The 13,794-nt window shown below is 39.3% G+C and overlaps 1 protein-coding gene across 2 annotated transcripts in view; it reads right to left on the bottom strand.

The window, feature by feature from the left end:
- The window catches only part of LOC149135147 (uncharacterized), a 205,129-nt gene extending 201,079 nt beyond the window's left edge, over positions 1-4,050 (bottom strand). For both annotated transcript variants that reach the window (XM_089353962.1, XM_089353961.1), the window contains exon 1: positions 3,201-4,050. In XM_089353962.1, coding sequence (XP_089210088.1) covers positions 3,201-3,221 — 21 coding nt within the window. In that variant the 5' untranslated portion in view covers positions 3,222-4,050. The remainder of the gene's footprint in view (positions 1-3,200) is intronic.
- Between the last annotated feature and the right edge of the window lie 9,744 nt (positions 4,051-13,794).

Genomic DNA, 13,794 nt, shown 5'->3' with positions numbered 1-13,794 from the left:
TTAAGGAATGGAGAAAACGCATGTTATAATTCCTACATATGTTTCAAAGGATTACAACCTGTATGATCCATAGGGATCTGTGATATTAAAATTGTAACTTTCTCATCAGGGAAAGCATGGGAATCATCTTAAACGTATGACATTATGACTGATTATGAAAACAATAGATGGATAAGGTTATGACTTGATTCATTTGAAAAAAACCGTTAGAGAATTGGACGCTGCCGGATAGTGGGTTGGACAACACATACCTATAAATGTGTGAGAACGTACATGCATACATAAATACATATACACAAATACACACATACATGCATATTGATACACACACATATATATATATATACATATACAAATATATATATGTGTACTTGCATATATGTATATATATATATATATACACACACACATATATATACGCTCATACGTCCACATTTATACATATGCACATATGAATCAAGTCATAACCTTATCCATCTATTGTTTTCGTAATCGGTCATAATGTCTTACGTTTAAGATGATTCCCATGCTTTCCCTGACGAGAAGGTTACAATTTTAATATCAAAGATCCCTATGGATCACACAGGTTGTAATCCTTTGAAACATATGTAGGAATAAAGTATGCAATTATAACATGCGTTTTCTCCATTCCTTAAATTCTTGAATATATATATATATATATATATATATATATATATATATATATATATATATATATATATATATATATATATATATATATATATATATATATATATATATATACAGATATGTGTGTAAGTGTGTAAATACTGAACATCTTTATTTTCTTTATCATCATCATCACTATCATCATCGTCGTTGTCATCATCTATAGCACCCTCAAAGTCAACATCAGTGACAGCATCATTATTGTAATAATCAACACTATCAGCACTATTGACATAAGAAAGCGACATTATCATCGCCAGAACCAGATTTAAACCGTGGGAGGCTCCGGGCACTTCAAGTTCGGTGGGTTCCTCACACACAAGAATTAAAATCTTGGAAAATCACCAAATTTAAATGTCAAACCCGTGTAATTGAACTTAAATCTCAAAACGCATGTGATTGAATTTGACGAGTTAGCAGAGAAAGTTTAAATAAAACAACTGAAATTATCACTTTTATAGATACTCCTTTCAAAATTCTAAATTCGATTTTCACACATCCACTTGTGGTGTTTAACTTTTTCTTCATTGTGGAAAGTACAATGAAAGAGGGAAGAGGGGGCAAGATTTTGTTTTAATGTGAGTTATAAATGTTTCGTAATGTGGAATATGATAAAATGATGGAAAATTATGAAAACAAAAAGTATCAGTTTAGTTGCTGTTGTTGTTCCAAAGGCACGTTGAGTGTGTGGGGTGGAGTTGATACAAACATTTAAAAGACATGTTTTAAAAAGCTTGCCTTCGTTTCGCAATACGTGATAAAAATAGAGGTAAAAACACCGACAAAAATGGGGGAATTCCAACTTATAAGGGACAGATATTCTGAAAGTCCATGTGAGAGGCTTAAATAGGTTGAATGATACAAGTATCCTGGATCCTAAATTCTTCATGTAAGAAAGAAGTTAGAACACGGCTAGCCATAACATGAACGTCCATAGAAAAGCTCAACATCTGGAGCAGCAAACTGTCCCAACTAAGTTAAAAACAAGGCTAGTGCGAGCGCTCTATTTGATTAATAGGCATTTATGGCTGCGAAGCATGGACACTGAGCAAAATTGAAAAGAATATAATCAATGCCTTTGAAATGTGGGTGTACAGGAGAATGCTTCGATTCTCTTACAAGGACCTTCGGACAAATGAATGGGTGTTACATCAAGTAGGTCAAAGACAGTAACTCCTGAACGTTGTAAGAAAACAAAAGTTCCTCTATTATGGCCATATTCGAAGAAGTAGAGGTCTGGGAAGCATTATCATGGAAAGAAGAGTAGAGAGTAGTAGATCAAGTGGCAGGCAAAGATCGCAATAGATGGACAATATCACAAGCTTGTTAGTCAAAAGTGGCAACAGTTGGAGAACATGCTCTTAATCGGGAAACTTTCATTGTAATGTTATCAATGCGCTGCAGGCATACAATACATGACGACGGCGACAAACCGTACTATAATATTACGATTATTCATTGAAGTATTTCACTTCAAATGTTATTTTGTTTTCATATTGTATTATGAATAATAAGAAATTATTTTCATGCATTAATGCGCTGGTATTGCTTGTTTTTATTTGTTTGTATTTTTTTCTCGAAAATATTAACGTGAAAACCAATTAAAAAATTGATTCGCGTTAAGGAAACGGATTATTATTATCATTAAGATGAAAACTAATCGAAAAATTGATTTCGCGCCACGGGATTTCACACTACGGCAACTTTTTCGGGACGCATAACTTACGTAATAATGAGAGTTTAATTGTTTAGAGTGTGTGCCCTTAACGTGATTATCAGCTAGAATGAGTCTGACAATGTGACAAAGCTGGACCTTTGAATTGCAGGTACAGTCAGGGAAGACAGACAGACAGGCAGAGACAGAGACAAAGTGAGAGAGCAGAATGAGTTTCATTAGTTAACTGTGAGTATATTTAGCGGCCCCAAAAAGAATGAAAAGTAGAGTTGGCTTTAGTGTGGTTTAAACCCACTGCGCATGGAGCTGGAACGAATTATGCAAATCTTCGACATTCTTTTCCAGTTCGATGCCTTATACTATACTCCACCACCTACATTACACGAAATATATAATACACTGCACTACTCTACACTATAAAATATCACACTCCAAAACCCCAAAATCTGTTAAGAAAAACAACCATAACAACAACAACATTAATAACAATATTTGCTGGGGGCGTGTTTTATTCTTCACCCTTTCGTTGTATTCTTTCTTTCTCTTGCACTCTAAAATTTTACAAGGAAAAAATATTTTGTCAATTACACTAGTATATTACGGGTATTTGTTTATGCTCACATCGCTGCAGAGTGTTAAAGGTGAAGTGGAGTGCCAGCAAGTTTAAACCTCAGAATTTCACAGGAAGGACGTTAAATATCTTAGCTTAAGATATATAATAGTTCAATGGTCTCTGTATATTTATGTAGCCACGTTCAATGACGGAGGTCCAATGAAGAAATGAGAGATGTTGAGAGGAAGAAGCTAAAAGGAAATTAAGTTTTGTTGCACTTACCTGACTCGTCATTCTTTTCATTTGTTCTCAGCTGTTGATTCCATTCCGTTGTAGTGGAATTATGACACTGGACCAAAACAATCAACTATTTCTTACGTAGCGTTTTTTTTTCTGTTAGTTTGTCGTTGTTTTGCTATCTATGCAGCTTGTATTCGAGATGGTGTATCGCTAGAGTACATGGTAATTAGTGAAAAAAGGATGGGGAAAGTGAGTAAGATAAACACGGAGAGAGGGAGAGAGAGAGAGAGAGAGAGAGAGAGAGAGAGAGAGAGAGAGAGAGTGTGTGTGTGTGTGTGTGTGTGTTTGTGTGTGTGTGTGTGTGTGTTTGTGTGTGTGTGTGTGTGTGAAAGGTGGAGGTATAGAGATGGATAGGTAGAGTGAAAAGCTAGAAACAAATACGCGAAATGGAGGATATACAGACAGACAGATAGATAAATTAAAGTAAGCGGGCGGCTCAGTTTGGTGAGTGTTGATTTTAATTCAGAGCCACTTCGATAATGGCGTTGGAGTCGTTTTGGTAGTGGTGGTGCTGGTGCTGGTGCTGCTGCTGCTGCTGCTGTTAATGTTGATAGAGTGGAACAATGTGATGGAAGAATTCAGTAGTGCTCTTTTGGTTACGAAAACACCAAATATTCGTAGCATAGAAATGTAAAGCGGTGAATTCTTGTGTTGACGGAAGGAGAGAGAGAGGGGGGGGGGAAGAAGGAGAAAAATATAATTAGAAAAATAGCAACATCACACGCGCACACGCACACATAGGCATGCATTGACACGCATGTACAGGTATAAAGTATAAAGAGAGACCGGAATAAAAGTATGTTGGGCTGAAGGGATGGGTATAAAGTGGAGTACAGATAGAGAGGAAATGTGGGTAGAATCGGCAGGAGTGAGAAATAAAAAGAATAGCTTATCTGTTGGTCATAATTACCGGAGATTATGTAGGAATATATTAGGAAATGGGGAAAACGAACAGAGAGGGGAAAGAGAGCTAGAGGGGAAATAAGTGAGGGGGTAAAAAAGAAGAGATAGGGAAATTTCGTGGGATGGGGTGAAGTGGGGAGAGGATAAAGAGGACTTTTGAGTAGAAGGAAGCATAAGGAAGAAGATAAAGCAATATTATTTTCGTCAAGCCAACGAGCTTTTGCATAACCACCAGAATTGGTAGAAATAATAGCCAAGTCTCTTTCAAATCACAATACTACCGTTTTTAGAAATTAGAGGGAGGGACGGGACAGGATTGAACCGAACGAATTTTCATAAGTTCTTTCTCGATTAGCAATGATCTGGGTTTAAACAATAACAAATATAGGTAAATACGTATTTGACACTCACAAAATCAAAGTGAGCCCAAAAGTTTATTTCAGTAAAACATTTCATAATTATAAGTGGTACACACCACGAACAGCGAATAAAAAGTGAGGGAAAACGTTGGTCTTATTTTGAATAGTTTCGGCCCGGACACATGTGAGAATTCTTCAACAATCCACGGTTGGCACACACTAAGCAATACAAGTCACTAAATCCGGCAAATATCGAGCAAGTGTTGTAATTGTATGCTTTTCATGGATTATCCCAACGAAATACTTACAGATCAGTATCTGTAAGTATTTCGTTCGGATTTACAATTAAACGAGGAGTAGCAGCGTGTCCACGAGAAAGCTAATCGAGTTGAAATGAAATTAAAATTAAAACAAATTCGATTTTACGAATGTCAAATAGAAAATTACCGAAATCTATCTATCTATCTATCTATCTATCTATCTATCTATCTATCTAAGCGTATATATATATATATATATATATATATATATATATATATATATATATGTAGTGAAACTACCTCCCGCCATTAGATACAAACTACTATCGCCATTACATACAATCTTCTCATTTAAATATAAATAAATGCGAGCGTAGTAGAGAACCCATACCTTGTCATCACGTGACTGATCATTATTCGAATCGGCAACTTCTTCGAACCTTTCCCGCCAGAACGCAAACTGACCAATCACGGCCCCTAATAAGGTCACGTGATAGAGTAAAATTCTAAAGGCATTTGGAGCCCTCTTAACGCTATATATAGATCAACTCATACCCAATAATTTGTCTCGGTCCAGTTTCTCTTTGAGAACTGTTCCGTGTACCACACGACAGCAGCAGCAGCCAGCGACCACTTCAGCAGCTTCGTCCAGCCACGATGACCTCCGCCGTCGCCACATCAGCAACAAGAGTCTACGACTACTATCCAGCATCATTGTTATGACCAACACGATTAATACCAAACAGCCTCTACACTACCAGCGTCAACACGAATTACTATGTACACCAAACCAAACCTCCGCGGCACATCTCTCTCTTCGATTCTGTTAGGTGACTCAGCTTCACCACGGTAAATAAACAGACAAGAGTTCTTAAACAGACAAGAAATTCTCAGCCAGCGACGAACATCTGTATAACAAGAATCACGGCCCGGCATCGATGCCACGACATCACAACTAGTGATCAGCACTGCCACACTCAGCCTCTCCTCACTTTCACATACAGAACTTTTCCTATAGTGTACTAACGAACTGGTATAATTGCTCACGTGTCATTTACTGACTCTTTCTATCTGCTGTAATAACTCACACATGTATCACTCACATACACACTTTTCTTTGTATGACGGCCTGTCTTTGATTATGTTCTTATATGTCGCATTCACACTCTCACACAGACATACATCTTTAACGCTACAATAAATATCTCTGTTATTCATCTAATACGGTTGTGGTCTTTCATTACTGGTCATCTATGTTATCGTCGCATAACATATCATCTATATCATCCATCGATATATAATTGTGTGTTCGACCGTGTGACACGTTTAAATAAAAGGAGTCCTCTGTTTTTCCATTCGTCACCATTTCTCCTTTTTGAGTTCGCACGGTCGTCCCTTACATATATATATAATAATAATAATAATAATAATAATAATAATAATAATAATAATAATAATATATATGCATGTATACACACATATATGTATATACTTACATCTACATATAAGATGCATATCAGGGTACAGGACGTTAGAACAATGAACTACAGACCACGGAACGAACACATAGGAAAACAGACAGCCACTTGGAATTAATCCTTCGTCAGCTGCCTCTATTCTAACTAGACGTTTCGAAGATAAGGCAGAACGTACTCTAGAATAGTCTCTTCCTGAGTAGTGGATCGACCCACTAAACAGAGGATTCCAAGGTGGCAAACACAAACCAAGACAGGAAAAAATAGACAGTGAAAACAACATTAAAAAGCTGTACGGCCAAACGCGAATCTGATATTGAACGCTAGTGATATGACGAAGCTGGACGGAGAAAAAACAGTTCGTCTCGCCTTCATAGTGGCTGGAGTGTAAAGAGAGAGTTGACCACAGGTCACACGTGAGCAGAGAGGATGGTAGAGGGAGGAAGTGGAACAAGGAGGAAGAGAGATGTGTATAGCAGTGAAGTAGAAGCCAGGACAACAGAAGGAAGCAGACCGAGAGGGGGAGATGGGTAAGAAGAAAGATAGATAGGTAGATAGATAGGTAGATAGATAGAGGGATAGATAGATAGATAGATAGATAGATAGATAGATAGATAGATAGATAGATAGATAGATAGATATGGGTACAGGACGTCAACAACTGTGTAAACAACATGAAGTACGAAAACAAACTAGTTAAATACGCACACACAGATATGCATACACACGCACACACACAAACACAATATCCCTATTCTCCAGAAAAACACACATACATATTTCTAGAAAAAAGAACACATACACATGCAATTAACAGTCACATTTAGACGCAAATACACACCATTTTTTAAAAATTGATGAGTCATACATATAAACCCCAAAATACCAGCAAAAACTACTGAACCATAACAGAACCAGCTCACCAAACAATCCTTTCTTGGCTCCACAACAGTAGAACAATCGTGAACTACCTTTTGATCATGTAACTGTCATCAACCACCCACACTGTTTTTAAAGAGAAAGCAATTCTAAGCCATCTTTTTTTAAAAACAGAACCGTCTTTTGATCACGTGACTGCCATCAACCAACCACATTGGTTTTTTATTTGGGTTTTTTTTAACCACAATCACTATATAGAATAGTGGCAACTACCAAATTCCATATATATGCGAGACCCTACAGCCAGATCCGAGAACTAGAAATGGTCTGTTATTTCTCTACTCAGCTATTTTTTTCAATTTAAGATGCTGCAAACAATTATAGTTTCTGATCACAGTGAAACTAAAACTTTAGCACCCACTGATGGACAAACCAGACACGTTTTATCTTCATGTCAAAGGCTCTATTACTTGATTTGGATATATTTATGTAAACAAATTTTTATCTTCTTATCCTTGTAAAAATTGTTATTATCTGATCTTTTGTCAAAGGCACTATCACTTGATTTGAATACATTTATGTAAACTAATTTTTGACACCACAGTGGATATACAAAACCTCATACTTTACTTTTGAAAATCTTTTTAAAGAAATGAAACCGATTAAGTTAATAAATACTTTTAAAAGACACCTGTATTTTCAGATTCTTTTCTTTAAATTTTTACTCGTGCAGTAAACCCCAACTTTACTTTATTTTATATATATAAATAGATAGATGTTTTATGGGGAATCTGTACACCCCCTTGATTAGCTAAGTGAACTATACTAGTTAGTATAAATGAGCATGCGCAGAACAGTCTGGGAAGAGTGTCATATGCGTACTTAAATCACTTGTGATTCCGTTGCAGATAAGTCTTGTTATATTTTGTTGAATGTTCTTCCTAACGGGTTTGCCTATGGTTAAAGTTGTTGAATTTTGTTGAATACTGTTGCTGTTTTGCCTGCGGGCCTGTGTTTTGTTTGTTTTCTTTCCCCCATTTGGAGGTGAAGAGACTCGAAAAAAATGAATTGTGAACCGGAATGAGCCCATGGTGGGAGCTATACTTCGGCGGCCGGAAGCGGTACCACCGCGACGGATTCGCTGGAGGTGCAGGAAGTCATAATTGAACCTGAGAAGTTGGAAGAGTACAAGGAACTGATCCAGAAGGAGGGGTCAAGTTTAAGGTTGATCCCCTCCAAAGGAAGTAATCAAATGAGAAGGAGGACAGTGGTTTACAGAACGCTGTCCAAAACCAGTAAGAAGATTGAGATGGCCGCAGAGGAAGCCATTGAGAAATGTCTGGAAGAAGCAAAAAGTGTTGCAACATTCTACACTAGAGGAAGAAGATATGGCACAGTAGAAGTGAGGTTTGCCACCGAAGAAAAGGCAATAAATCACTCCACTACTCCACTGAGACTGCGGCAAAAGAGTCGCAAGAATTAGGATAGGCAGGGTACCACCTGAAATTGAAGAAGCGTGGCTGGTAGCAGCCGTGATGTACGGAACCCAAGAGGATGCAAAGATATTACAAGTGGCAAGAACAAAGAAAATGAATTGTTGGGGTTACGGCAGCAAGACCTGAATGAAATAGCAGAAGAAGTGTTGCTGCCTGAAGACATAAAGCTGAGAGTGGTGGTAGAAGGTAAAACGAGTATGAACAAAGTAAGAGTACCGAAATGACAACCCCAGCCCAGGACGAGGGATTTACCGAAGGAAACAGTAAATACACCTCCCGAAAAGCTCCCAATAGGAGAGGGAGAATAGTAAAACAGAAGACATTGTACAGCAAACACACAGCACACAAGATACACTCACACAGCATACATCACCACCAGTAACACCAACCAAAAAAAAGGAAACTGCCCCAGATAGTCTGAGTTCACCTTGTAGACAAACATACAGGCTTAACACACAGTCTCTCAAAAGGCCCTGTAAAAACAAAGTGTATATAATGACGTACACAAAAAGCACGACACTTGAACGAAAAATCACCAAATTAAAATCGGTGATTAGAGTGAAATTGCCGGCTGAGGAATAAAAGGAAAACACTAAATATATACTAATAGACAAGGAAAGATATGCTAAATTAAGGGAATTGTTCGGGTCGGACATTGACCCATTAGGAGTGGAGATGGAATATAATGCCCTACCTCCAGTCGTGGACTATGACGATTTGAAATCGTATATAAACTATTTTCTTTATTAACCATAAAGGTTAAAAAATAGCGTGGACGATACAAGGACAGACAAAGGTCCAGGGACAAATGACATAACAACATAATTATGAAATCGATGATAAATAAGTACAAAATTCGGATGAAAAAACAAAAACGAATGAAAAAACAATAATGAAGTGAGGCACGTAGCCGACCTCACAAACCACATTCCAACACTGAAATCCTTTGATAGACTCTTTAATTTCTCGCTCAAACAGGTTCATTTAATGTCAAACACTCTTCCTACAGTCATCCATCTTTTCCGAAATATTCCGTGCGACAGGCATCTCCTCTCCATCCTTATTTTCATTTTCATATGGAAAGGGAAAAGTTCACCAACTCATGGCTGGAGATGAAAATACCTGTCACTATCGCTTTCACTCTCGTCTTCCATACTCATTCCTTGCCGGTAGCTACTACGCAGAGGAAACAAGCCTGCTCTTCCCTATTCAGGGAAGCCGGCGAAACAATCTTAATTATAGACTCGGTTGAAACTTGTACTCTTCTCAGATGGGACAACAGTTGTGCGACATGAACCCAAAGTTCCGATATCTTAGGACATTGCACAATTGCGTGCAAGGACATTTTCATTGTCCTGACCGCATCTTGGACAAGTTAGCGTGGATGAAGAACCATACCTAAAGAGTTTGTCCCGAACAGGTAAGGCATCTCTATAATAACATTGCTATGCTAGGGACTTTTGGAAATTGTCCAAAGGCCCTGGCCCGAATGTTCTTCGGTATAGGCTGGCGAGTTGACTGTCATCGAAGACCAGGGTTTACCCCAGGACGTCGTCGCATTTAATCTCTACTAACCCTCTATAAAAGGACGAGGTGGAACCCCCGCCACCGGCGTTGCCCGCTTGGGAGAGAAGCACGAGTGCCTGACGAAACTCTGCCTGCCAAGCTCCCAACTACGGCCTACGCTTAATCCATGGATCGATGGTGGAGGGCATCTTATGTGGCATTTTTGGTCACACTTGTAACATCTCGGCCTTCATCCTCCACCATGACCCCAAGGCTAGTGTCTTTCCCGATTAGAATGGAATCTGGTATCTCTTCTAAATCTTCAGGGGCTGCTTGAATCAACATTTCGAGTCGTTTCCCCTGCCAGTTTTGTTGCAGGTGTTGTGTGGCCTGGAGGATGGTTATTTTTATCCTCCAAGCCCAGTGTAATAGCTGCCATGAGGCAAGCAGCATCAATCTCCGGTGGAATGTCTCCTACCTTTACCTTGGAAGTACGCCTCCCAAGTTATGTCGGTAGGAGCACTAGTTCAACCGATTTGAGTGGGGTGGTTGAATGCTGTCTGACTAATTCCTCTGATGGAAATCTCACCTCATCAGAGGCGAATTTTTTGCCTCGAGTGATGTATGTTATATCCTTGCAGATGGGATGTAAGCACTTTTTATAGCTTCCTTTGAGGCAATCTCAATTTTCTTGTTCCTTATGATATATGTCTTGAAGAACTCGGTCCCCCTCTAGGTGGTAAGTGTTACTTCGCTAAGCGGGTTTATTCTAACGTCGTACCCCTATCTTCGAAATAGTCCCCTGTATTTGTCTAGTTCTCTTTTTTCCATGGATACGTTTCTTTTATTAACGCAGGGGGCTGCAGCAAAATTGGTACTTTTTTTAATAATATTTAGTTCGGTGTTGACTTCAGGTTCTCTTATTTTTCTTTCAATTGCCTCAGCAATCATTTCGTCTTCGTCCGACGAGGAAACAGAAGTATCAGATAAATTAAAAAGCAACTGCGCCATCTTTATAGGTTTCTCCCTTCGAGAAGGGGAAAACGTTATAAAACTGCTACGACACCGCTAAAATTGGTTACAACAACAACAAATAACGCGGGTGAGTCCAATATTACGAATTAACAAAATAAAATACCTTCACAGTAGGAAGAAAAAAAACACGACTTGCAACTCCAGAAACCGTATGTAAACTTTTTTCTTTATTAACCACTAGCAGAGGCACCCGGCGTTGCTCGAGAATGAAATTGTTGCTTATATACTTGAAGAAAAAAAGGCAAAATATGCTGTATAGAAATTTGAGGACATTCTGTAGATGGAGTCTCAGATGAATGATGGCTGGGCGCCTCTCATGAATGAGGAAAATTGAAGATGTGCCAAAAAGCCTCATTGGTACTTGGAAACTTTTACGAAAATTAAAATGGGGATCGTTGCCAGTGCCCCTGGACTGGCTCTTGTGCGAGTGGCACATAAAATACACCATTTCGAGCGTGGCCGTTGCCAGTACCGCCTGACTGGCCTTCGTGCGGGTGACACGTAAAAGCACCCACTACACTCTCTGAGTGGTTGGCGTTAGGAAGGGCATCCAGCTGTAGAAACTGCCAAATTAGATTGGAGCCTGGTGTTGCCATCCGGTTTCACCAGTCCTCAGTCAAATCGTCCAACCCATGCTAGCATGGAAAGCGGACGTTAAACGATGATGATGATGATGATGATTAAATGAAAAAAATGATTTACGTGAATATCCTCAGAAGAGTAATTGAAATAAATGGCGATTGTGGAGCCCCCCCCCCACGCACGCACGCACGCACGCATACACACGTGTGTCTTTGTAAATATGTTTGTATACATTTATGTATGTGTGTGTTTGTAAGAGACAGAGTGTGAGTGAGAGAGAGAGGTTTGTTGTCATGTATACGTACATGCATAAATATACATACATCTTTGGATGTATGCATATGACAACACAGCCCTTGACTCACTCACACTCTGTCTCTTACAAACACGCCCGCGCGCGCATACACACGTGTGTCTTTGTGAATATGTTTGTATACAGTTATGTATGTGTGTGTTTGTAAGAGACAGAGTGTGAGTGAGAGAGAGAGGTTTGTTGTCATGTATACGTACATGCATAAATATACATACATCTTTGGATGTATGCATATGACAACACAGCCCTTGACTCACTCACACTCTGTCTCTTACAAACACGCCCGCGCGCGCATACACACGTGTGTCTTTGTAAATATGTTTGTATACATTTATGTATGTGTGTGTTTGTAAGAGACAGAGTGTGAGTGAGTCAAGGTGTGTGTGTGTGCGCGTGTGTATGTGTGTGAGACAGAGTGAGAGAGCGGTGTGTATGTAGTATTTACTCTCTCTCTCTCTCTCTCTCTCTCTCTCTCTCTCATACACACGAACACACAAAATAGAAAGTGAAGCTTTTTGCGGTTGTTACGTCAATATCGGAAGTTGACATTGAGGAACCTTTTCAAAGAAGTGAATCTTAAATATAATCTTAAATATAAAGCAATATTATTTATATTTAATTAAAAAAATCAAATGAAGAGCCTAAGATTTATCCGAGGTCAAATTATTCATGCATTACAAGTATGGAAGCATTTGGTGAAGTCGATTTCACGTGAAAAGCGATTACACACACATCTCTGTTTTATATATAGTATAGATTAAGGTCAAAAGACAGTGGACGATACAAGGACAGACAAGCGGTCGGGGGACGAATGGAACATGTAATCGATGATAAATAAACACAAAATTCGGATGAGAAATGAAAATGAATGACAAAAGAAATAATTATGAAGTGAGGCACGTGGCCGACCCCACAAACAACATTCCAACACTGAATCCTTTGGTAGACTCTAATTTCCCGCTCAAACAAGTTCATTTACTCTCAACACTCTCGCTACGGTCGTTCATCTTTTCCTAAATATTCCGTGCGACAGGCATCTCTTCTCCATCCTTATTTTCCTTTGCATATGGAAAAGGAAAACGTTCATCAACCCAAGGCTGGAGATGAACGTGCCTGTTATGATCCCATTCATTCTCGTCTTCCACACTACAGAGGAAACAAGCCTGCTCTTCCCTATTCAGGGAAGCCGGCGAAACAATCTTAATTATAGACTCGGTTGAAACTTGTACTCTTCTCAGATGGGACAACAGTTGTGCGACATGAACCCAAAGTTCCGATATCTTCAGACATTGCACAATTGCGTGCAAGGACATTTTCATTGTCCTGACCGCATCTTGGACAAGTTAGCGTGGATGAAGAACCATGCCTAAAGAGTTTGTCCCGAACAGGTAAGGCATCTCTATAATAACATTGCTATGCTAGGGACTTTTGGAAATTGTCCAAAGGCCCTGACCCGAATGTTCTTCGGTATAGGCTGGCGAGTTGACTGTCATCGAAGACCAGGGTTTACCCCAAGACGTCGTCGCATTTAATCTCTACTAAACCTCTATAAAAGGACGAGGTGGAACCCCCGCCGCCGGCATTGCCCGCTTGGGGGAGAAGCACGAATGCCAGACGACACTGTGTGCCAAGCTCCTAACGCTTAATCCATAGGTCCAGTTCAGTAAACGAGGTGAACCGTGGAAACAACTGTCTGACGAACGGTGACCACACCTGCACACCGTCCAGGTAGAGCCAGAGATGCCTCAGCCTGAGTGCACGCCTGCGC

Source organism: Octopus bimaculoides, chromosome 6 (assembly GCF_046866305.1).
Source record: "Octopus bimaculoides isolate indiv1 chromosome 6, ASM4686630v1, whole genome shotgun sequence".
In the NCBI taxonomy this organism is placed as follows: Eukaryota; Metazoa; Mollusca; class Cephalopoda; order Octopoda; family Octopodidae; genus Octopus; species Octopus bimaculoides.
The sequence above is the reverse complement of the archived record's forward strand: the minus strand, read 5'-3'. Positions and strand labels throughout refer to the sequence as shown.